Source organism: Heteronotia binoei, chromosome 10, assembly GCF_032191835.1.
Source record: "Heteronotia binoei isolate CCM8104 ecotype False Entrance Well chromosome 10, APGP_CSIRO_Hbin_v1, whole genome shotgun sequence".
Taxonomy (NCBI): Eukaryota; Metazoa; Chordata; class Lepidosauria; order Squamata; family Gekkonidae; genus Heteronotia; species Heteronotia binoei.
This window is the reverse complement of record NC_083232.1, coordinates 45,347,501-45,372,595: the sequence shown is the minus strand read 5'-3', so window position 1 is coordinate 45,372,595 and position 25,095 is coordinate 45,347,501. Positions and strand designations below refer to the sequence as shown.

The 25,095-nt window shown below is 42.9% G+C and overlaps 1 protein-coding gene across 1 annotated transcript; it reads left to right on the top strand.

Annotated features, from left to right (window-relative positions):
* Positions 1-17,004: 17,004 nt before the first annotated feature.
* Positions 17,005-24,681, top strand: SEM1 (SEM1 26S proteasome subunit). The gene is made up of 3 exons (XM_060248544.1): positions 17,005-17,276; positions 23,586-23,679; positions 24,501-24,681. The coding sequence occupies exons 1-3, from the start codon at positions 17,198-17,200 to the stop codon at positions 24,541-24,543; spliced, it is 216 nt and encodes a 71-aa protein (XP_060104527.1). The 5' UTR covers positions 17,005-17,197; the 3' UTR covers positions 24,544-24,681.
* Positions 24,682-25,095: the final 414 nt, after the last annotated feature.

Below are 25,095 nucleotides of genomic sequence, written 5' to 3'. Positions count from 1 at the left end.
AAAAATCTTCTTTCAGCAAAATTACCTAATATATTTGCTAATGGTATCTGATTTAAAAGCCATAAAAATACTGGGATAAAAGCACATTAGACGAGGTGTTGTATTTATAAGTGTTTGTCACCTTGGCAACAAAAGCTATATTCGAAATCTAACACTAGCTATGATGGGCCAAGACCTTTTAAAATTGGTAAATACGTCTTTATGGCAACGATCTGCTTTCAGCAAAGGAACACAAGAGCCGTAAAAGGCAAGTTCTCCATTGCATAACAAGTTTTTACTAGCTTTCAGCTCAGATTTGCTTTGTCTCTCTACTGTACCTGCAAGCTCTTTTCACAACAAAGAAAACATCACATCTTCAGCGACCATGAATACTTATTTTACTACTTGTCCATTTTTCCAGAATGTATAAAGTATTGCTACTGGCTCAAGAATTTTTTTGAAATTGGCAAATGCAGTTATTTGGACGATTGTCCCAGTGATTTCAGAGAAACATAGTTTTGAGCCTTGAACAAAATATATAAAATCCTAGTTGAGGACATGATTGTCAGAGTGATATATTTAAATACATTTAAATACATTAGTTATACATTACTGTCCCCAGAGATTTTTCACCATCTTTGAGCTGTATTTTTAGCTGTTCTATTTATTATGTATTTTATTGTATTTATTGTAATTATATATTAAAGTTATGTATTGGAATTATAATGTTTTAGATGTTTGAATGTTTTTATAAATGATGTTACCTGCTCTGAGGCTGGTTACCAGGGAGAGCGAGTTATAATCTAATAAATTAAATGAAAATGAAATAGAATGGAATGGAAATCACCATTCATTCATAGGTTTCATTTGTATTTTGCCATCCCTATTCAGAGGATAGGCTGTTTCATATTTAAAAAGTTAAACCCTCTATTAATTATTGATTCAGATCATTTATACTTTGCTTTTCCATCTATGCAGAGCACTCAAGGCAGCTTTAAATATATACCCTTTGAAACTACTCCTCCAAAACTAACTTATCTTTATTGATAGTTGTAAAGTACCTTGTCTAATAAAAATGCTATAAAAATGATTAGTGAAACAGTAGTAGCAGCAACAGTAAATGATAATAATATACCTCAGTTCTTAGCTGGTATCTTGAAAGAAGTCTATTGCAGCCAATAGCATTTAATTCCACACAATCAACCTGATCCAACAAGGAAGACCCTTCTTCAAAAGAAAACTTTCACATATATAAACAATGTAAGGCGGTCAGGAAATTCCCCATATTTCTGTCATTTCACAGAATGAGCAAAACAGAAATGTTCAAGAGGGCATTTTTATAAAGGGATTAGAACTCTAGTATAATGGAATAGTTCAAGAGGTCACTTTTATAAGGGAAAAGGGATTGCAGTCTATTGCTATGTCTATTGTATGTGTACTTTTACTGCACTGTCTTCTACCTTTGAAAGCTACTTTCTGGATTATGGTACATCATTCTTTAGATAGTTTTCTGTTTTCACTGATTTATAATTCTGTAATCCAAGTCCTTCTCTGACATGGATAACACAGGCTAGCCCAATCTTTTTATCTTTGGAAGCAAAACTGGGTTGGTTAGCACTTGGATGGGAGATCCAAGAAGTCCAGGGTTGTATGCAGAGGGAGGCAGTGGCAAACCACTTCTGTTTGGCTTCTACCTTGAGAACCCAAGAGGGTTGCCATAACTCATCTGTGACTTGACAGCACTTCCCACCAATCCAATTGGATGTCTGATTGAATTGTTTTTATACTTATTAATCCACATTGAGTCTCAGTAAGAAAGGCAGGCTAAAATGAAGCAAATAAACATTTGTACATGCATCCACTGAACTGGATGGATGCATCTTTTAATGTGGAAAGGCATGTGTGTCTGGGCCACTAGTTAAGGCCACCTGCTAAAAGTTATGCCTGATTATAGTGGACTGTCTTTAGAAGTAAGTATTAGAAATAAAAGTGCTGTAACATGAAAGTCAGCTATACGGTACTAAAAATTGCAATATTCAGGAACCAGGGGATGGAAACTTTCATTTTCCAGGGCATTCTGTTGTTGATCTAAAATTTACTGAAGTCACTGTTGTAAAATAGCTTCAATGGGAGAATCCAACAAGGAAGACCCATCTTCAAAAGAAAACTTTCACATATATAAACAATGCGAGGTCAGGAAGTCCCCCATATTCTGTCATTTCACAGATGTGAAACTGATGAATCAGAATTCATTAATGAATTCAAGATTATTCCCTATCCCCTGGTTTTAACAAAAATTGGATCTCTCATGTATTGTAGATGCTATATTATGTATCCTTCCTACTGTATTAATAAATTCAGCAAGGTATTAATTAGATATCGTATTAGGTATTAATTAGTTCCTTTTGTATATGATTATCTTGTTTTACCCTGAACTTTCCTAGATATTTTTTGTTAATCCTACTTTGCCTAACAACAGTTGAGAGTGATCCTTGCCAATGTTATTTGATTACTCTTTTGATTGGATCTAGTTTTAAACTTTGTAACATCTCTCTCCCCCACCCTCTGTCTTTTGGTTGTTTATATAAATGTATTGACCTAATGGATGTAGACTTCTAACTCAAGAAAACTTATGCTGAAATAAATTCTGTCTTTAAAGTGCCACTGGACTGGATTCCTGCTTTATTTTGCTGCTACAGAGTAACACTACTACTCACCTGTCATAGATATCTAATTGGATCCACATAATGTATTATCCAGTGTAACCTGATCAGGATGAAGCTTATTACTGTAACTTATACAGTATTTTATCAGGCCAAAGAGTTTTATGTTAGTTGCTTCATGACAGACCAACCAGGCTGGGCCAATCTACACATATACCAGGTCATATGGGTTATTCAAAGCCAAGTGCTTCCAGTTACAGTAGGTCTGAAAAAAGCAAAGAGCAACGTACTGTGCATGGCTGAAGCGGCTTTGTTCAAGTGTTGATAATAGGATGAGAGGAAAAAAAAGTTTCCAATTAACCCAGCCAGAAAGGATCACATGGCAGCTATGTGCTCTTATACTCAAGTGCACAATTTTTGCTTGATTGATAAACCTAACATGACACTTGAGAATACATTCTGGTTATATCTTAACCATTAAAATTCTTCATTTACCCCAAAATGAATAGATTAATATTAAATAAACTCTACTGAAAAAAAAAAAAAGTCCAATTCCCATCATGTATTAATACAAAATTGTAAGAGTCTTGAAAGAAAATTACAGAATGAATTGTCTTTAGAACCTGAAAATACTAGACTGGTCTGATTCCATATGTTTCCAATGTTTTTTCTTCTGGTTTATATAGTTCTAAATAATCTTGTTGTTGATCCATGATCAATAGACAAACCCCAAATCACCTTAAGTGTGTTGTATATAGCGCTACTATCCTATAGTATAAAAATAAACATTCAGATCTCCTCTGAATTACAGCATCTCAGGCCTGATATAAATATGATTCTGGTGAGGCCACTTTGCACAGGTTCAGAGTCTCACTGAAACTGCATTGCAACCCGTGCAATGTAACTTATAGTTGGATACTTGGTCTCTCTAGTAGAAATGCTTCACATCATTTGACAATGTGACCATGAGAAACTGTTATAATTATTTAGCATGTGATGAGCCTTGGATCACTGCCACACAGCAAGGTGATAATCCCAGATTATTTCCAGCCCCTCTAGTTTCAACAATAGCATGCCATCATTGCAGGTAATCATGGCATACACACTCAGGATCATGAGACACACCAATTTGGTAGGATAAAATGCCTCAGGTTGGTCCTACAAAATGGAACCCAACCAAACTTGGGGGATGAGCAGAGGGTTTTTTTGTAGAAAAAGTCCAGCAGAAACTCATTTGCCTATTAGGCCACATCTCGTGATGCCAAGCCAACCAGAACTGCATTCATGTGCATTCCTGCTCAAAAAAATCCCTGGAGGTGAGAAATCTTTAGGGGCCTCTGATGTGGTGAATACTGTGTGGCACACAGGAATATCCTGTCTTGATTCCTAAAGAAGACCCTAACAAAATGATAAATTCATAGAGTTAGGTCAAGTAAAATTCTATAAACGATCTACAATATTAATCAGAACCCCAAGAAAGGAGGAATGTAAACTTTGCTTCAGAGAAGTGTGCTATTTCTGTGTGACGTTTATGCAAATTATACTGTGAATCAATACATCTACATAATTTCTTCTCCCTACAAGACAATTTGCAGCTAGATTTGCCAAGGGAAAGGCAAGAGCTTTTCTGATGTATAAAACATGAAGTAAAATACAAATAAAATAAGCCCACATAAATAATATTGAATATCTGCACTGCTATGCTAAGAAATGACCTAATGAGAAAATTCTTATTCTGATGTTTAAGATATATTCTGCACCTTAAACAAGATTTACTTTGAAACTCAGAGTGAATTTTTTTACTTAGAGAAATCAAAGAGGTTTTTCTGTTGCAGTTTTTATGAGGTCAGTTCGTGAACAGGATCTATGAGCCCATTGAGTCTGTCTTCTACATGCTTCATTCCCTTTTACTCCAATAGAACTATTCTCGTAAATGTGTTTTAGGGGATAGGGACAAATCTGTTTATGTGCAATAGATTGTGACTCACAAAATTTTTTTTTATGGGGTGGGCTATGGAGGGACGCCTATGTTATGTTTAATTTTTATTTAGTATTTTAAATTGGCAGGATGCTGTACAAGTATACATATTTTTCCCCAGTCTGTAGAATAAAGTCATTATAATTCTCACTTACAGTTTAGAAACCCTAGGAATTGATGAAAACCTAAGCATTTTCACCTGTGGAGCCAAAAGCAGCTTGAAAGATCCAATTATCTACAAGAAAAAAGGCTTGAAAAGAAAGAGTTAAAAACCTGAAACCCTCCCCATCCTGGATGGTGCATACTGTCATGAGCCCTGACGAGGAGGAGCTGGAAGGGTTAACGGACTTGGAAGAGTTGTCAACCAATTCCTCAGCTGAACAAACAGCAGCTGGCCCATCAACCACTCTCCAGGCACCAGTGTCAGCTGTTGACGATCAATCTCCTCCAAGCTCTCCTCCTCCCATCTCAAGAGTTCGAAGCAGGCTCCGGAAAGAATTTTCAGAGTGAAGACATGAGGCACACCGATGCTTCAGATCTCTCAGCCCTGAGTTCTAGCAGAGTCACTGCCACGAGGGAGCAGGCTGATTAACACTCCCATATAGCTCCCACCCAGGACCTGGTAACCTTGTGGAAGCAACAAGTCTATTCTCTGGCTTGCATCCATGCTCCTTCCTGATCCTGACCTGCTTGATTTCCTTGGCACCTTGACCTTTTGGCTTTTGGACATTGACTTCTGATTCCGGTTTGTGATTCTGCATTGGTGACCTGGCTCCTTCTTGACTTCCTGGACTTTGACCTTGGACTGGCTTTGGACTCCTGCCTGCCTGCACCCTGAGAACGAAACAGATTGCTTCCACCACACACACTCACTCACTCACTCCACAAGATGGATGAGGAGGCAAGCAGAGGCTCTGGGCAGCTTGCTCACTCAGGTACAGTACCTCACTCAAATGGTGACTCACCTGCAACATCAGCAAGCCACTGTCACTGCCCCACCCAAGTGCCCAGTGTTTCTCCCAGAGAAGTTCGCTGGGAAGTTGGAGGAGTTTCCTGCATTCGTGGCACAGTGCAAACTGTATATTGAACTAAGTGCCAGAGACTTCCCCAACGACAAGACCAAAGTATGCTTTATTGTCAGCCTCTTAAAGGGGCAGGCAGCTAAATGGGCTACCCTTTGCTTCTAGCCCCATCGCCTCTGCTGACTGACTACCAGGGCTTTCTGGATCATATGGTGGTAGCTTTTGTGAACCCCCAGCAAGCAGCCATCGCCAATTGGAAGATCCGGACCCTGAAGCAGGGTAGAGACTCGGTTTCCCAGTACTCCACTGAGTTCAAGCTTCTGGCTGGAATGAGGCTGACCTCATGGACCAGTATATGGAGGGGCTGGCTGACGAAGTCCTTGATGCTGGCATGAGTAGACCGACCGGCCACGCTGCAAGCCCTAATCGCACTTTGTCTTCGCATTGATGGCTTCCTGGAAGGCCTCCACCAAGCGCGAAGCAGCGCCCGTCCCTCTCAGCTGCCCCACTGCCTAGCAACGGTGACAACCCTGATGCACACCAGTCCTGAGACTGATGACCCTGAGCCCATGCAGCTCAGGGCTGCATGGCTGCAGCTCACCCCTGAGGAAAAAGCACAGCGCTGCTCACAGAATCTTTGCCTGTACTGTGGAGGGGCGGGGCACTTCTCTGGCTGCCCCACCAAGCGCACCTAGCCCAGTACCGTGCCACTGCCACCAGTAAAAGACCAGCCCCAAGTCTGAGTGGACCCCCTGACTTGGGGCACCTAGCCAGGTCCCCTGAACCCTACGTTACCAGCCAGGGCCCGTTCTTCGTACCGGTCACACTTGGCTTACCAGATGGGAGCAGGCTGTTCGTCTACGCCATGGTCGACTCTGGGGCCGCCCGCTGCTTCGTCGACGTGGCCTTTGTGAAGCAACACCAGATCCCGGTGCAGGACAAAGACACCCCGACCTGTGAGGAAAAGCCCCCTTTCCGGACATTGTAGTCACCAGCATGGTTGCCAGAGCACCTGGAGAAGTAACTCACACACGTCTGGCCAGAGAGTGTGGGCAAACCTATCCAGGGATATAAAGGACTTTTGTGTACAAGCAGTCACAAGTTGCATAGGCACCCTAGACCGGTATAAGAGTGCCTACTAGTATAACGGACGTCTTCCCGTCGTCCCGTATGCCAGTCATGGAACAGAAGAGACTGCGCCGCCAAGGAGCTATCCAGGCGAACGGTTATGAAGCGCTGACCATGGAATCCACCGTGGAGGGCTAACACCACACGGAGCCATCTTCCCGCCAGGCTTGACTCCATTTCATCATAACAGAAGGCTCACGTACATGTCACCTTTGGCCTACAAGCAACCCATATACCCAAAGAATGGTTAATTATCCAACAGTCACTCTCTTTGTTCAACAGAACCCTGGACAAAGATCAGTGCCCAGAAGAAGACAGAAGAAGAAGGAAGACCATCTCCAGCCAAGAGCCAAGTCCTTTGTCTAAGTCGGGTGTTACCTAGGCCAACATTTGACTCTCTATTGTCACCCTTTTAGATAAGTCCATCTAATCTTAAGTGTCCCCCACCCAGTAGCCACCTCTATTCTTCTTCCCAACTGTCACTTTGGAGCCGCCCCCGGGTCCGTTTCAACCTGAAAGTTCTCTCAGGTACACAGGATCCAGGCCAGTCCATTGGTCAAGAGCAAGCACCCAATTAGGTGCCACCAATGAACTTTCTATTGGCTACTGCAGTAGTCCAGCCCTTATGGTCACTGCAGAACCTCCCCTTTCTCCTCCCTCATACCTTCCATTCCCTAAGGGCTCAAGAGAGTCCTTATAATCTGTGGACTAGCTACCCACAGGTAAGCTTCTATCAGTATCCCAACTTCCGCTGCATAGATCTATCCCCGATTCCGGATCAGTTTCGGGTCCCTTACCCGCGTCCTCACTTGTCGCCAATTGGAGCCTTCCTCAAAGACTACGATAGGTAAATATTACCCTGTGTGTCTACCCCTATGTTCCCTTATCTCTCTATCTATATTTCCTAGGACTGAATGTGTGATTTTATGTGTATTTTTATCTTGTATGGAAGCTTATATTTTTCCAAATAAATTATAATTGATTTTACTAAATTAGAGTCCCTATTGTCTTAAGCATTACTCTCTGGACGTGTATCTTGTATACATTGGTAAAAGATCCCTAGTGAGCCAGGTGCCCACCTAACTAATTCCCCAACCTCGTTTTGAGGGCATTTTGGCTTACAGACCCTGGTTGAAGCCATCGACGGGTGCCTCCTCTGCTCCAGTCCGGTGACCCAGGATACCCACCTGGTCACGCTTCAGATCCAACATCATAACTAGCAAGTACAATTCAATGTTGCTCGCATGCCTCACTTTCCCCTCATTCTGGGACTCTCCTGGCTCGTAAAGCACAACTCCCTCATGGACTGGGCACAGGGAAAGCTGAGCTTCAAGGACCTTTGTCCTCAGCAGGCCCAGTCAGCCACCCTGGCCACCGCCTCGGCTGCTGGTCCTCTACTTTCTCCAGCCTACACAGACTTTGCCGATGTCTGAGGAAAAGGGGGATGACCAGCTGCCCCCGCACCAGCCTTAAGACTGCACCATCTATTTGGTACCAGGGGCACCCCTGCCTATGGGGCAGCTCTACCCCATGTCCAAACCGGAGCTAGCATCCCTGTAGGATTTCCTCGCCAAAAACCTGGAACAGAGTTTCATCTGGCCATCCACTGTTACTGAGAGGCGCTGCCTGATATAAACGGAGTACCCCAATGCAAATAAAGAGAGAGGGTCTCCTATTTCTGGTAAACAAAATGGAGTCTGACCAAAGACAGGCCAAGACAACACTCCATCTAAATGAGTGGAGTGGACCCAGTAGAGAGCCTGGTTTGGTTGGCACCTGTAGTCTGTATCTCAGCACAATCTCACCCATTTTCCCCTCCAGCGTCCCTGCCCAAACGGGATGCATTATAGCATGGGAACTGCGGGTAAGTACTACTCTCACTCTGATCTTCTGGAACTTGCCAGTTGTCTCTTCCTCCAGTCTATCACCTCTACCTTGCTAAATTCAATCAAATGCATAACTTGATTGATCCTACCTTTAAAGCCTTTGATCCCTTTTCCGAGTGTCAGATAAAACCCGGTAACAAATTATGCAGTCCCTCCAAGCTTATCATCCTAGCAAAATGTGCGAAGTTTCCCAACATACCGATTCAAGATAGCCATCGATGGAACATCAAAGCCCCTTTGGTAACTACCGATCCCCATCCTTGTACCCCTATAAAGTGTGGGTCAAAACCCCACTTCAGTGTCCATTCTGTAGGGTGCCATTTGCAGTCTATACCACCCGTTACTCCTATAATTGCATCTATAGGGCGCGTTACGCTGGTCATTCACATTCCTCTCCATGCATTTTTTCTTTTAATGGACGTCTCCTCTTCTGGATCAGGTGAATATTACCCACTTCAACAACCCTTGAACACCTGTAACACCACGTCCCTGGTGTCCGCCCCTGTTCTCTTTGTCAAGAAGAAAGGTGGTGAGTTCCAGCCCTGCAATGACTACTGGGCCCTGAACAAAATCACCGTCCAAGACCGCTACCCTTTGCCACTGACCCCAGAACTACTGGATCACCTTAAGGGGGCCCAGGTCTATATCAAGCTGGAGCGTGTACAACTTGGTGCGGATCTGCGCAGGAGATGAATGGAAGACAGCTTTCGGAACCCAGTATGACCAGTACGAGTATCTCGTGATGCCCTTTGGCCTGGCCAACGCCCCTGCTATCTTCCAAAGGCTGATGAACATCTTCCGCGACCTGCTCAACCACTTTGTGATCATTTATTTAAATAACATTTTAATTTATTCCTAAAGCTCTGCCCAGCATGCATCCGCCAGGTCCTGCAATGCCTGCACGAGCATGGTCTCTATGCCAAGCTAGAGAAGTGTGCCTTCAACTTAACAGCAGTCGAGTTCCTTGGCCACATCATCTCACCCCATGGGACTCGGATGGACCCAAACAAAGTCAAGGCGGTCCTGACCTGGCAGACGCTGCAGAACTGTGGTTCCTTGGCTTTTCCAATTATTACTGCCAGTTCATCCCTGCCTATGCCAACATAACCACGCCTTTGACCCAGCTCCTCCAGCCCAAAGAGCCATTTCACTGGACTCCAGAGGCAGACCATGCCTTCACCACCCTGAAAATCTGCTTCACCACCGCTCCTGCGTTACCCAGACCTGCAGCTGCCGTTCACAGTAGAGACCGACGCCTCCAGCGTGGCTCTCAGCGCACTGCTATCCCAGCATGAGGACCCCTCCCAGCTGCTACAACCCTGCGCATACTACTCGCGGCAGCTAACGCCCGCAGAGCGCAACTACACCACCTGGGAGCGGGGATTCCTGGCCATCAAGACTGCCCTTGAGGTTTGGAGGCATCACCTTGAAAGGGCCCACCACCCCATCCAGGTCCTGACTGACCACCGGAACCTGGAGCATCTACAGACTGCTCGACGCCTCACCCAGCATCAGATCCGGTGGTCCCTCTTCTTTTCCCAGTTTGACTTACCTACATCCTGCAGAACCAGAACCGGAAAGCGGACACCCTCTCCCGAAAACTGGAGTACGCGGTGCCTCTAACAGAGGAGACCCCAACTGGGCTCATCTTTGCACCCTCGGTCCTTGCTGCCACCATGACTTGCCCAACCTAGGCTGCAGACATCCAGGCCAGCCAGACCCAAGACCCCTCGGCTCAGCAACACCTCCTGAAAATGCAAGATGGCCCGGCCGGGGACCCTTACCTGTCAAGGTCTGCTCCTGCACCGTGGGCGCCTATATGTGCCTCCAGGCCGACATGCTCCGCCTGACCCACGACTCCCCTCCTGTGGGGCACTTCAGCCAACACAAGACCCTGCACCTCCTCACGCGGGAGTTCTGATGGCCTCGCGTCCATGCCGACATGGCCTGCTATGTTGGTTCCTGTGAGGTCTGCTGGCAGGCCAAGGATGTACCGGCCAAGCCCGCAGGGCTTTTGCATCCCCTACCCACGCCTGCAGGACCCTGGAACACCGTCTCCCTGGACTTTATCACCAAGCTCCCCAGGTCCAAGGGGCACATTTGCATCCTGGTGATGGTGGACCTCTTCACCAAGATGGCTCACTTTGTTCCATGTCCCAAGCTGCCCACAGCTCCTGAAACAGCCCAGCTCCACCTCCAGCATGTCTTTTGCCTAGACGGGCTCCCGGCACACTTGATCTCAGACTGAGGTCTCCAGTTCACCTCCCGATTCTGGCAAGCCCTGCACTCCAGCTTAGGCATTCGGGTGCGTTTGTCCTCAGCATATCATTCCCAAATGGATGAGCAGACCGAACGCACCAACACCACACTGGAATAATACCTGCTTTATTACACCAGCTACCAACAGGATGACTGGGCCGCCTTGCTACCCCTGGCCGAGTTTGCCTACAACAACACTGTACATGCATCCACACAACAGACCCCATATGCTGCCACCTATGGGTACCACCCTCACTTCTTCCCCACAGTTCTGCCCCCCACAGCAGTCCCTGCTGCTGATGCACACCTGCAGGAACTTCGGGCTCTCCAGGACTTACTCTGAGAGCAACTCCAACAGGCTGAAGTGGCCTACAAAACAGCCACTGACCAAAAGTGACAGGTGGGGCCCCCACTGAAGCCTGGGGACCAGGTCTGGCGCTCCACCTGTTACCTGTGTCGGCCTGGCTGGTCTCGCAAGCTGGACCCTCGCTTTGCGAGGCCTTACCAGATCACAGACCAAATCAACCCCGTTGCTTTCTGGCTACAGCTGCCGGCCACCCTCCGCATCCACCCAGTCTTCCACCGGTCCCTCCTTGTTCCTGCTACATCATCCGACCACCACCTCCAGCATTGCCTCCTCCTGTCCTGGTCGATGACGAGGAGGAATACGAGGTCCACCAGCTCCTGGACTCCCAAATCTACCGCGGGGACCTCCAGTACCTCAAGGACTGGGAAGGCTATGGCCCCGAGGACCGTTCATGGGAGCCCGTGGACAGCCTACATGCCCCTGACCTCGTGCAGCAGTTTCATACGGCCTACCCTGACCAGCCTGGCCATCTGTGTGTGTGGGGGGGTCCTGTGGGGAGGGGGATAGTGTCATGAGCCCTGACGAGGAGGAGCTGTAAGGGTTAACAAACCTGGAAGAGTTGCCAGCCAGTTCCTCAGCTGAACAAACAGCAGCTGGCCCATCAATCACTCTCCAGGCACCAGTGTCAGCTGTTGATGATCAATCTCCTCCAAGCTCTCCTCCTCCCATCTCAAGAGTTCGAAGCAGGCTCCGGAAAGAATTTTCAGAGTGAAGACATGAGGCACGCCGATGCTTCAGATCTCTCAGCCCTGAGTTCTAGCAGAGTCACTGCCACGAGGGAGCAGGCTGATTGACACTCCCATATAGCTCCCACCCAGGACCTGGTAACCTTGTGGAAGCAACAAGTCTATTCTCTGGCTTGCATCCACGCTCCTTCCTGATCCTGACCTGCTTGATTTCCTTGGCAGCCTGACTTTTTGGCTTTTGGACATTGACTTCTGATTCCGGTTTGTGATTCTGCATTGATGACTTGGCTCCTGCTTGACTTCCTGGACTTTGACCTTGGACTGGCTTTGAACTCCCTCCTGCCTGGTCTCTGAGAATGTGACACATACCTTCAAAGTGCAGTACCAAATGGATGCTTTTTCTAAAAAGCAATCAAATAATTGTATACAGTTACATCTTTAGAGCTGAGTCTAAGGTCAACCAGCAAAATTATGATCAGGCATGTAGCTAGGAAATTTGGAGGGGGACACAGGAGAAAGTGGTGGGGGTGCAAAATGACATCACAAAAATATTAAAATAAAAAATCCATAGGTAATGTCCTTGGAGGGAGCCTTCTCTCCCCAGGGACAACAGAGGGGTGGGGATGGCAGAATTGGCTTCTCTCCCCCCCCCCCCAGCTGAGCATGCTGCCTCCCCAAGACAAGACTCGTTTCTTCTCCTTCTGCTCCATTTTTCCCTGCTGGGCTTGGAGCTTGCTATGGCCACCCACCTGTCTTTGTGCTGGGGCAGATCTGGATCCCTCTCCCAGCCTTGCTCCCTCCTTCCACCCCCAGGCCAAGAAGGAGCAATCCCCATGGGCAGCCGGTGAAGACCCCTGTACCACTCAGTGCCGCCACATGCTACATTCCCTTCCCCAATCCTTTCTTAACATGGCACCCAGCAGGTGTTTGATTGGAGGACAGACAGCATCTGGGAAGAAGGGTGGCTGGCAGTGGTGGCGGTGAGGAGTGTGAGAAGGAGGTGGTGCTGGGACACTTGCATTGGTGATAAAGTAGTGGGGTCCCCATCATGGCTATGGGTCTGATTATGATCACATCAATATTTGAACTCAGAATCCCAAGCTATTACAATTGATTTTATTAGGAATATATAAGTAGTATTGCACACATCAATAGATGCATAAACTGAACAGTATACCAATTCCAACAACCTGGCATTCATTTACTATTAGTAAGCAGTAGCATCAACAGATTTACATAAAAGTAGCATGTGGCCACAGATTGTCACATCTTTCAGCAAATACAAAGATTTTATAGTATAATACGCAAGTTTCCTTTTCTAGTGTTGCCTAATGTCAGGCATTCTAAGAACATGGTGGAACACATTTGTAACTGAACTACAATTTCCAAAGCTGATCTTGTGTATTCTTTAAATCTAGGGCACAGGGTAAGCCAGCTGTGCAAGTCATTCACTCAGGGGAAAAACCTCCTAGAATTCAAGGAAAAAGTAACCTAGTGGTGTTGTTATAAGACAAGGAAAGCAACTGCCTAGTGAGAACACATCAGAGACTCAACAGGCACAAACTTGTTCTGCCATGTACACGCTGAACTCTGTGTTACTTTGAATCACCACTAGAACACACAATTAATCTGAATAAATGTGACTTTAGTTTTCTGTAAATGCTGCATGGCTATTTTCATCTAATCCCTCTAGTAACTAGTTAACATTGGAAACCATCTTTCCTTAGGTTTTCAATGTATTCAGCTGCTGTAAACCCCATTTAAGGCTGTGATCCTGTGCAGTTAGGACCTCTTAGGGCCCATTTAGTTTAATGAGTGAAACCAGATCCTAGTATAAAACAGAATGCATTAAAAGTTTATACTGTCCCGTGAAGGGAAATTCAGAACCATTTGATTCTGTAGCCAATATTAAAGCTAACACAAATATAGCTGGAAAGCAATACTCACTCTAAGCTGTGGAGTCTTGTGAGCAGAAATTCTACTTCATGAGCTACTGCATAAATTAATTTTCTCTGAGACGGGTTATTTTTTCTGAGCTAAGACAAAAATGTGTGAATCGGCAGCTAAAAAACTGTGGACTAGCTCACATTAACTCAGCTTAGAGGGAATGCTGCTGGAAAGTTGTCACAAAATATACTGTCTCCTCTGATGCTAGTTAGGGTTAACAAACTCCTACAGAACCAGTTTCATTTTAAAGTGATAAATCATGCTGCCTGCAGAAACCACAAGTAGGTAGTTAACCAAATCCAGTTAGCTACTCTCTGGTTTTGTCACTGCAGAGTCCATTTATGAAAAGTGAAAGGGATACAGTTACAGATTTACATGACGTTTGATGACCTCTTTTTCTCTCTATCTTTTTGTAAGGATTCAGTTGAGGTTCATCAACTAGCAATTTGACTACAAAATCCAAATTAAACATAGTTATTCTTTAACTCAGCTTTCTGGGGCAGTGGCATTGTTATACATAAAACAAGATATTGTTTGCTAGCCCTTCCAGTGGAGCAAGGCTTGGAAATACATTAAAGCTAATAGTCATATCATATATTTAATTACAATGAGTTTGTCCACCACATGGATCAAATAATTCACAAGTGGAGGCAATGAAGGACTAAGTATAACTTTCCACAAAAATATTAAAGGTTAGGGGGGAAGTGGAAGGTTGAAGTGTGGTGCAGTGACTAGAGTGTTGGACTGGGATTTTAGACACCCAGGTTTGAATCTCTACTCTGCCATGGAAACTTATTTGGTCACCTTTGGTCAGTCACACACTGTTAGGCTAATCTATCTCACAGGGTTTTGCGATGATAAAATGGAGTAAAGGAGGTAAGCCGCATTGGGGCCCCAGTGGGATTACAGGAAGATATAAATGAAGTGCATTAATACATAAAAACCCTCCTCCCCATAAAAAGGTATACTTACATATGTGCAGACCTCACAGCAAAAAAACCCTAGCAGTGAAAACCCAACATTGGCCTCACCAGGAGACGAATGCACACACAAGGGGAAGAGAAACAGAGCACTGGGATTCCAAGGAAGTGGGAAGAAGTAAGGAAGGAAGGGGAGAGAAAGTACCATCTGATGCAGGAGAAACAAAATGGGAAACGTGACAGGGATGGGCCAACAGGGAACAGAAGGCCAACAGGGAAGGCCAACAAGGTGGGAAAGCATGACAGGGAAGGCCAACAAGGTGGGAAAGCATGAGTGCTGGAGCAAATGAGATGAGGAAAAACAGGGATAGAGAAATCCCAGCCCCTCCTTCATGAGTCTTCACAACCCCCCCCCCCCTTGCACAAAAACATACAATATATAAAGATGTATAGTTTTCCTAAACATGTATGAGGCAATGTACCAGTATAATAAAACTATGCAAGAGAACATGACCATGTCATACAAGTGGTGGTTCTTCATGCAGATGTGTATATCTAGTTAAATCAAAAAGACAGTAAATAAGAGTTTGGAAGAGCATCCCAATGATAAGGAATTTGCATCTGCAATATAAGGTGCATGGATCACTCTCGCTGGCTCAGGGTATACATCTTGATATTATTATACATTGTTCAAACAGTTAGTTTATACCATTATAAAATGATTGCATTTGGGTTTTATAGAATGAAACGCTAAGTGGAAATATTGATCTGTTGGGCCATCTTTTTCTAAAGGGATTGTAGTTTATGTAATTGTATTTCATTTCTTTTGTCAACTAATGTCATTTGTTCTGTGCAATATATGGTGTTTTTGAGTCAATGTAATTTTCACTGTATTTATTAATAAATATGTATAGTCCAGCTATTTAAAAAGCTACACTTTCTTCTAGAATACCACTAAACAGAAACAGGACTGCCTGACAATGTTTTAAACATGAAGAGTGTTTATATGATTGGATCTGTGGCATTCTCAAGAACAATCATTATTGCATGTAGGATTCTAGGTGGCCCCATTCAAATATCTGGGATGTGGGGAATAAATCGACTGGCCACTGTAGCTGTGAGAAGAGCTTAGTAAGACTCTGGCTATACAGTTAGACATACCTACCTGAATGAACCTACTACTGCTTATCTTGGATTTCCACCCTTTTGCAAGATATCAAGAAACACTTTTCCATTCCAGAGGCTTAGTACAATCCTTCGAAGTTTTAGGCACCACTGCACTATAAATGTACCTGTGAAATCATTCCATCAGCTTTTGGAGCCAGAAACATTTTTTAACAATAGGGAAAGTTTGATAATAGGCCAACATCAATGTCCAGGCGGGGAAGTGAATTGGCACCCATCACTACATTGGTGATAATAAACACAAAAGACACAGGCTGCAGGCACAGGTTCTGCCATGTACACTGTGAACTGTGTATTGTAGGCTTGAAACTGAATGGATGCCAGTTGGTTTTGGGGCTGTTAACGTTGGGGTGGAATGCATAAATGCAGCTTCTCCAAGTGTTAGAGTTTGGGAAGATAAGTTTTGTTTTTAAAGTCGTCATTCTGCTCTCAGTTGCATTCAGACAACCATTTCTGAGAGATTCGAGGACGGGTGATATGAATGATTGAAGCCCTCTCGAGGCAGTATACAAAACAGACTGTAAATGCAGATACGTGGACTAAAACCATGCACATTTGACCTCCCGGCTCCAAAGTTCGCTCCCGTTTCCCTCAGTCCTCTTCAGGTGACGTTTCTTCTTGGTTTGATGAGCAAACAGTGTCACCATCATCCGACAATCATCCTTCGTTCACATCCATTTGGCCAACACTTTTCTTTGCCATGACAACAAAACTGAGAATTCAGCTTTTTAGGAAGAGTCTATGAAGAAAGTGCTTTGCTGCACTACGAACTGTGGTATATTTTATTTAAACACAAAGCGTGTTCAGAGCTGTGCAATCAGAGTACCTTCGGCATCCAGTGTATGTTTCTACTGCCTTCTTCCTGGCTCCTTTTTCTGAACACCCACCTCACGAACGCTCCCCACCTCCCACCCCCGAAGCGCGCCCATGAGGCGAGAGGGGCGCTGCTAGGCGAGACAAACCGGAGAGCGAGGATTGCAGGAAAGGGGGCGGGGAAAAAAGGACAGCCTCAGCTCGTGAGCTCTGACGGAAGCAGCGGCCAAGTCGCTTGAAGGCGCATGCGTCCTTTCTTCTACGGGCCGGGCGATTCTGCCCCATCCGTCATTTCCTGCAAGAGCAGTAGAGCGGTACTCACGGGAAGGTTCTAGAGCGGCAGGCAGGAACAAGGCCGAGGCCGATGATGTCGGAAAAGAAGCAGCCGGTAGATTTGGGGCTTCTGGAAGAGGACGACGAGTTCGAGGAGTTTCCTGCCGAAGGTAGCTGCCTGGGGCACAGACCGGGCCGCGGTAGGGGAGAGCAAAATGCTTGGGGGTAGGCTGGCTTGAGGGATGCTGGCCTCATGGGAGGCAGTGTGATTTTAGAGCCTTCACAACAGGCCTCGTCCACAGGCGCGTCCACGTTATGTCAGCTGTTTATTTCTGGTGCCTCTTTTTCTGTCATCTCCAGGGTATCTTCAGGTTACTTGTTTCCTCTTTCTTTCTGTCACGTTTTCCTTCCTCCCTTCTTCCAGGGTGCTCAGAGTAGTGCGTGCACAGTTCTCCATTCCTCCGTTTCATTCTCACAGCAACTCTGTGAGGTAGGTTGGTATGAGGGTCACAAAGCAAACCTCATTTTTCAGCGGGATTTGAACCCACCCCTCCCTAGTCTATCCTTTAACCACTACGACACATACGCAGAATAAAACCTTATTGGTCTTAAAGGTGCCACTGGAATCAACGTTTGTTCTGCTGCTTAGACCAATGTAATTTGTCACCTGAATACATCACACTGGTTCATTCGCACTGTGTCCCTTATATAGATGGTGGAGAGTAAAAAAAGAGAGAGAGAGAAAATTTAAATAAAAGAGTAAGAAAGCCTTGGAGACTTAAAACGTGTTTTGCTAGAGCAGCATTTTATTTCAGGCCAGCCAATGGCCTGAAAGGGCTTCAAAATCAAAAGCCCTATGAACAAATCCTTTGTAGGCTTGAAACTGAATGGATGTCAGTTGGTATTTGGGCTGTTGAGGTTGGGGTGGAATACCTAAATACAGATTGTCCAAGTGCTACAGTTTGGGAAGAGAAGAGTAAAAAAACCACAAAAAACCAAGTTCCCAATTGTTTGCTGGTTTACAGTTTAGTATGCATATTTGACAGGGGACAGGTCTTTCAGCTGTTTCTTATGTCCGTGCAAAAGAACTGGAGTGTATAAAAACTTTCAGAAGATCTTGAATAATATTGCATTAGCAGATGTTCCAACAAGAGGAGGCCCTGTTGATTTTAATAATAGTTGTTTCCAAAAAATTGCATCACAGGTCACAGAGTTCAGTAGTACTTAATGCTTAGTAAGAGAGCCCAGGGTTACAGCACAGTATCTTATGTACAAACGGCTCCCCATATTTGAATGACCCTGAACAAAGTTTGTGGATATTGAAATGTATTATTCTGCTACACCAGTAGGTTTGTTGCAGACATAAATTCACTTGATACTGAGTTTTTAAAAAACAAACTGAAATATTTCTTTCTATAAAATATATCTTTCTTTTCATAAGTGAAACAGTAGCATACACAAGAAAAAGTGTAATTTCTCCAGGAAAGACTATTTTATCTTTCATTGACATTTCAGATTTTTTTATCTCATAGTCTTAGTTCAAAATCTTCTTGGAAAACCCCTAATATTTATTAGTATATTGTTTTAAAACTGTTTTGTGGCCTTATGTTTACAATTTGATTTTCTTTGTAAGCAAAAGGCACATTCCACTGAAGTCATTAGCCCCATACTTGTTTTAATGGATCTAGATTGCTTTCACTGGATATGAGTTGCCCAGTTAAGCATAAAATTTGCAAGCTTTATGTTTATGTCTTGTTTCAGAATTCCTGCAAATCTGATCTTGTTTGTTTTATTACTTCTGGCATTAGTGAACTTTTAGTATAGCTACTTTAAATACCTTAAAACAATGTTGACTTGTTAGTAATTTTCTTATTGCATAAACTTAAAACTTACTTATATATTTATCTGGCAATTTCTCTTTTTAGTTGCTTGCCAGAGGTAAGTCAGTGTAAAATCATATAGAAGGGAAACACACTCTACAAAGAGAGTTTTTATTAAAGCACTGTGCATTTCACAAGTGAATTTGTGCTGCTTTTCAGACTTAACCATCTGAAATAGAGTTGTTCTTTTTTGTGAAGCATTCTTTTGTGCTCCAGCATTGTAATATGTCATGGCTCTAAAGTCTTACCATATTTTTTTTAAAATCATACATTTTTGTATTTTGTGAATTTAACATAACACAAAATGAAAAGGTATGATTGTAAAAAGAATTGGTAAGACTTTAGAGCCATGACACATTAATATATTTCCAGATCCCTTATGTTATAGAATATTTAATTTTATTATGAAGTAATACAATTAAATAATAGTTTTATACAGTATATATATCAGTTTACCACAAACATACTTTTGCTATATGAATAGCATAATTATTTTCTTCTTGACAGCTGTTGTGAGATGTCTTTGCTTTGACTATAATGCAACATGGTCAATTAGTAAACAGACCCAGATTAATTAGTATTAATTTATAATGCATATGTATACCCTACTTTCCTCCAAATATGGGCATATTTAGCTTGTAACAAGAAAACCTTATAGTATCCACTAAAAAGTAAAAAATAAAACCAGAAAAGATATCCAGTAATACATGTTACATAAGTGTCTCAGACATCATGAACAGCTTTAGGAAAACTACTAGATGGTAGTAATCAAATGACTGTTACACACAACTCTACGTTCAAAGCAAATTGACATTTAAAAATTGGTGTAAGTGGCTGTGCTTAGGTCCCTTTCGGATGGGTCCTTTAAACCTACTTTGGCTTCTGAAGCCAAACTGATTTTTTAATAAAGGTTTGATACAGCCTAGGCATAAAAACAGATCAAATGAAACTTTAAGCTGGGTTTTGCAAATGTTTTTTCCAATGGTTTTTTTGTTGTCTTTTATCTTTAAGATGTGTGAAACCTCAAAAAAAGTGTGTTTGCCTTCAGAAGTCAAAGCAGGTTAAAGAGCCCATATGAAAAGAACCTTAGTCTGCTGTAGCCAAAATAATACATAGTTTTGGGGATACCTTAAGCTGTGCAAATTGAATGTAAAAAACACTTAATGAGCCTGAAATAGACTCTGGTTCACAAAATCTCATGCCACAATTGAGTCACTAGTCTTTATGGTATTTGTATTTAGAGTGCTGAGGGAGGAAGAAAGGGTTTTTCCCCTTGTCAAGAGTTATTCTACTATTCCCCTCAGCTTCTTTGGTAAATTCCAACACAGCTAAGTGTATTTTGGCCTTTGCATTTCAAAATTTAGAGTTCTGTGGGAAATGAGTAGTATATCTTCCACTCAAAGGGTGAACGTATTTATTTACAGAAGGGTCCTATTTAATCAGTGGATTTGCTTTCTTAAAAAGTCCACTTGAAGTAAAGACACTGATCATCTACATAGATTCAGTAAGTAGCAGAAGGGAATTATGTGAGAACAAGAGGAGTGAGTGGCTTGTGCTGCTCAGGATAAAGTTTCATCTGTTTGGTGTTCGGTGCTTCTGCTGTGTTTAATGTTACAATAAATGTTGTATTGGAACGTAAGAGTATTGTGATCTGAAATGAATTAATACATTGCAAGTAGGGCATAGTTCATCGTATTATCACTGTTTTTGCTTTGTTCAGTAAAATTACAATAACAACAGTTGCAAGGAGCTTGGTAAACAGCCCAGTGAAGCCATAGTTTGGATTTTAAGGTATTTACTTTTCAGTGGCTACGCAGAAGATCACATTGATTATCAAGGCTCTAGTATAAAATTTCTAGGCACTCAGGTACCTGGGATTTTCTCCAGCATTAGTTATGTTATGATCAGCATTCAGCATTAACTGTTAGTTTATTTAAAACAAGGGAAGTTTCATAAGATCATTGTGCCAGTCTCTCAGTCAGGAGCTCTACAGTCTAAACAACTAAAACATTAAGGTGAAAGAATTGAATGAGTGTACTGTGTTTAAAATCTTTGATTGGACTGTGCCATTGCAGATGTGACACTGGTTCCCTGATACCCATGCAGGAAGTACATCATCCCTGGAGCAAATTTTCCCCTTTTATCCATGATTAATAAATACTCTATTGACATTGCTGTTAAGTTTTGGTGAAAGTCAGGGTTTCTTCTTGTCAGCCAAACTCTAAAGGGCATTTAAGGGCTACCTTGTTAGCCTTAGTAACCATTCACAAACTAGACCGGGGGTGAGGAATTACTGTGTATTCTGAGGAGAAGAGCAACTTGAGGGGCTGTGATCATCCAAATCTGACTGCTTTGGTGAAAAGGGAGTCTCCATTATATCTCCACTGGCCTTGTGAATGTTGCAGGCTACGAGTAGGGAAGCCTACATTCGAATCACAACATTATCTCCGCTCTCCCATCTCACAGCATTGTTGGATGTTGCTGAGCTAAATTCTGTGAAGGCTGGGAAGGATAAAATTGTGACAGAATATTAACCCTACTCAGAGCTTGTATATATGTAAGCCCTGAAATGTTTCCAGATTGTGCCTTTGAAACACAGTAGAAGTATGAACTTGCAGTATCTTGGCTAATATGAAAACAGTAATAGTGTGATACTTTTTTTTAAGACCAACAAAACCATCACAAGACAAGTGCAAGCTCTTAAAGTTGCCAAGAGCTGGATGTTAAGTATTCGAGGCTGGATGTTAAGTACAAAAGGTGTGTGTGTGTGTAGATCAAGGCATGATAAAAATGGTCCAAAGTCTAGTTTAAATCAGTCTTAAAATTGGAGTGAAAGAGGTATGTATTAGGTAGTATTTCATACCCAGCATCATCTAATTCAATCTGCAGCAACTTCTGTGTTCAATTTTAATATTGTTATGAATTTCACACATTGGGATGCTTCATTCACCATGGCACTTGGCTCTAGTCCAGACCTGACTGTTAAAATACCTATGTTGGCAATAAAGAAACATATTCTTCACTGAAAACATGTAGGGATGCTATGAAAAAAAGAAATGCAACAAACACATCTTAATCCAGAAACATTTGTCTCTTTGGATTTTTAACTCCCATCATTAATTGTGCTCCAAAACATCTTTCCCCCTTTCTTTGTCCTGGTTTAGCATGTTTGTTCTCACTGAATATATCGCATGAAGAATAGTTCTGAGGAACTTAGAAGTTTATTATTGACTTTGTAGTGGTTGATTGGTCCTAATAAAAGGCATTAGACTATGGCTACTTTAGGATTTTTAACAACCTACAGTTTTTGTCATAGTGTATTTGAATCAAACAATACTCTCCTGGTCCCTTTTAACATAAGAAGTATGACACAAAAAAAGATTTATTTTAATTCCGTAATTACAGACGAGACTCAGTCAGAATACTGAGTTCCAGAACAATATCTGTTATGTTTTTTACTTTTTAGGGGAGAAACTATGGCTCAGTGGTAGAACCCCTATTTTGCATGCAGAACGTCCCAGATTCAGTCCCCGCTATCTCCAGTTAAAAGGGCCAGGCAATAAGTGATGTGAAAGGCCTCTGCCTGAGACCCTGGAGAGCCATTGCCAGACTGAGTACAGAACCCTTGACCTTGATGGACTGATAGTCTGATTTCAGTATAAGGCAGCTTTGTGTCTGTGTGACCAGCAAGTCAGGATTAGAAAAGCTGTCCAACAGTGCACTGTTTGCTTGTTGAACCTCACATATTGTACCAGTAATACCAGAGCCTCTAAGGAGACAGTGTACTTTTTGTCATAGGCACATAGTTAATTGTTTGAGCCTCCTGTTTTGCAGTCATATATTAGACTTTTAATAACTTCACATGGAAGTTTTAAAATTGCTTGGTATTATTGCAAAGAGATCTGTGGAGCTAGAAGGACAGAATAGGGACTGACCTCTCTCAGCTCCTTGCTAGCAATCCAGAACTCTAATCCATTTACTTTCTGTATTTGGATTCCACCTGGTTTTTAACTTCCTGTGTCGTATCATCTCTTTGGGTAGACAGCATCAGGTTTCTTGCCCTCTCATCTGTTTGCCTAATTTCTTCACTGCATCTTGATGTCTGCTGTGGCTTATATCAGTTCACCTTGCTTGTTCTTCGTACCTTGAACAGAGTTGTTCAGCCGTGCACATCTAGGATACCTGTGGCCACAAATTATCAGCCAAACCTTTTAAAGAGGGTCAGTCTCTGAAGTGCTCTTACCATTTGACTCTAGACATACATTCACAAACCATGGCACTTGGCTCTAGTCCAGACCTGACTGTTAAAATACCTCTGTTGACAATGAAGAAACATATCCTTCACTGAAAACATGTAGGGATGATATGAAAAAATAAATGCAACAAACACATCTTAATCCAGAAACACTTGTCTCTTTGGATTTTTAACTCCCGGCATTAATTGTTGCAATGTTGTGGTTCGTTTGCATTAAAATACACCCTGCTGCACATTTGATTCTTAAGTTTAAAAGAATTGAGGCCTCTGTTATTTCTGAAATGTTTTACTGATTTTCAACAGTATGGAGTATAGAATAAACTTGTTCTGCATCTTTTTTTCAGATTGGGCTGGTTTAGATGAAGATGAAGATGCACATGTGTGGGAGGACAACTGGGATGATGACAATGTTGAGGATGACTTCTCCAATCAGCTAAGGTCACTTGAAAACTTTCAGTACATGCAAACAATTAAAACAAAAATGGTGCAGGCTGGAATCCCTAAATTAAGAGCCAGATCTAACAAAGCTCCATGCTCAGCATAAAATGAGGTTTTATTACAGAAGAATAAGTGGTAAATGTTTGTGTCACCACACTGATGTTTAACCATGCTGTGGAATGCCCTTGAGAGAACAGCATTTCTCGTTGGGTTAAACTGACCATCCCTAGTTGACTATGAAGTAAATCTTGCCATCTGAAAAACTGTTTCAGACCAGGTTCACCTTCTCATCTAGAATTTCAGAAAACATGGCAGGCAAATCAGGAGGAGGAGGGGATGGTACTTAAGGACTTAGCCGTATTTCAGTTGCTTCATGTGGCAAAACAGTTCAACTTCTGTGTTTCGGTGTACAGATTAAGGCATACAGGTGCTCTATCACTGCACATGCTTATTCCTGCTCTTTTGGTATTGTGCTTGGAAACGTCTCTCCTTCTTACCTTGAAAGATGAGTAGCTCTTCAAAATGAAGAAGACAGAGCCCTAGTGCACAGTTTATGTAGCACTTTGTTCTTAGATCTGTGTTGGCTGGCTGTCCTGGAAACTGAGTCCCAGGAAAAATTGAACATAGTATAAAATCCTATTGAAACTTTTCTTATGCAGTTATATTCTTTGTTTAAAATCATCTTTTAAGATTGAAGGATGAGTAATTACAATGCACTGTAAGAGTTTACATTCATACTGTGTTTAGTGTTAAATGAAGTCAGGCATCCAATATTTTGCATGGTGGTTTAATACATGTTGGGCGGTGGCTTGTCTTTACAGAGCTGAATTAGAAAAACACGGCTACAAGATGGAAACGTCATAGCCTCCACTGATAAGGTCATTTGAGATTGGACTGTAAACTGAATACAGAGGTGTATGGAATGCGAGATGGAAGATCAGGCACTGGACTGTCTATTGTTACTTAAAATTTTGTTTTGTATAAATAAAAAAATTGAATCCACGTGTTGTAATGTTTGGATGTTGTTTAAATTCCTCTATGAATGGCTGACGTGGCCCAAATTAATTTTCATAGCTGTGCTAAGTGTAACATGGGTTTAAAAAGGTAAAGGTAGTCTCCTGTGCCAGCACCAGTCGTTTTTGACTCTGGGGTGACGTTGCTTTCACAACATTTTCACGGCAGACTTTTTACGGGTTGGTTTGCCATTGCCTTCCCCAGTTATCTACACTTTCCCCTCTGCAAGCTGCATACTCATTTTACCGACCTTGGAAAGATGGAAGGCTGAGTCAACCTGGAGCTGGCTACCTGAACCAACTTCTGCTGGGATCAAACTCAGGTCATGAGCATAGGGCTCCGACTGCAGTACTGCAGCTTTACCACTCTGCACCGCAGGGCTCTTAACATTAATATCCTTAA

What these genes read in the sequence shown, in the direction of transcription:
- SEM1 (XM_060248544.1), top strand. Translation starts at nt 17,198, where the DNA reads ATGATGTCGGAAAAGAAGCAGCCGGTAGATTTGGGGCTTCTGGAAGAG. An exon ending in CGAGGAGTTTCCTGCCGAAG is followed by an intron (nt 17,277 to 23,585) that starts GTAGCTGCCTGG and finishes TCTTTTTTTCAG; the next exon opens with ATTGGGCTGGTTTAGATGAA. An exon ending in GACTTCTCCAATCAGCTAAG is followed by an intron (nt 23,680 to 24,500) that starts GTCACTTGAAAA and finishes TTGTCTTTACAG; the next exon opens with AGCTGAATTAGAAAAACACG.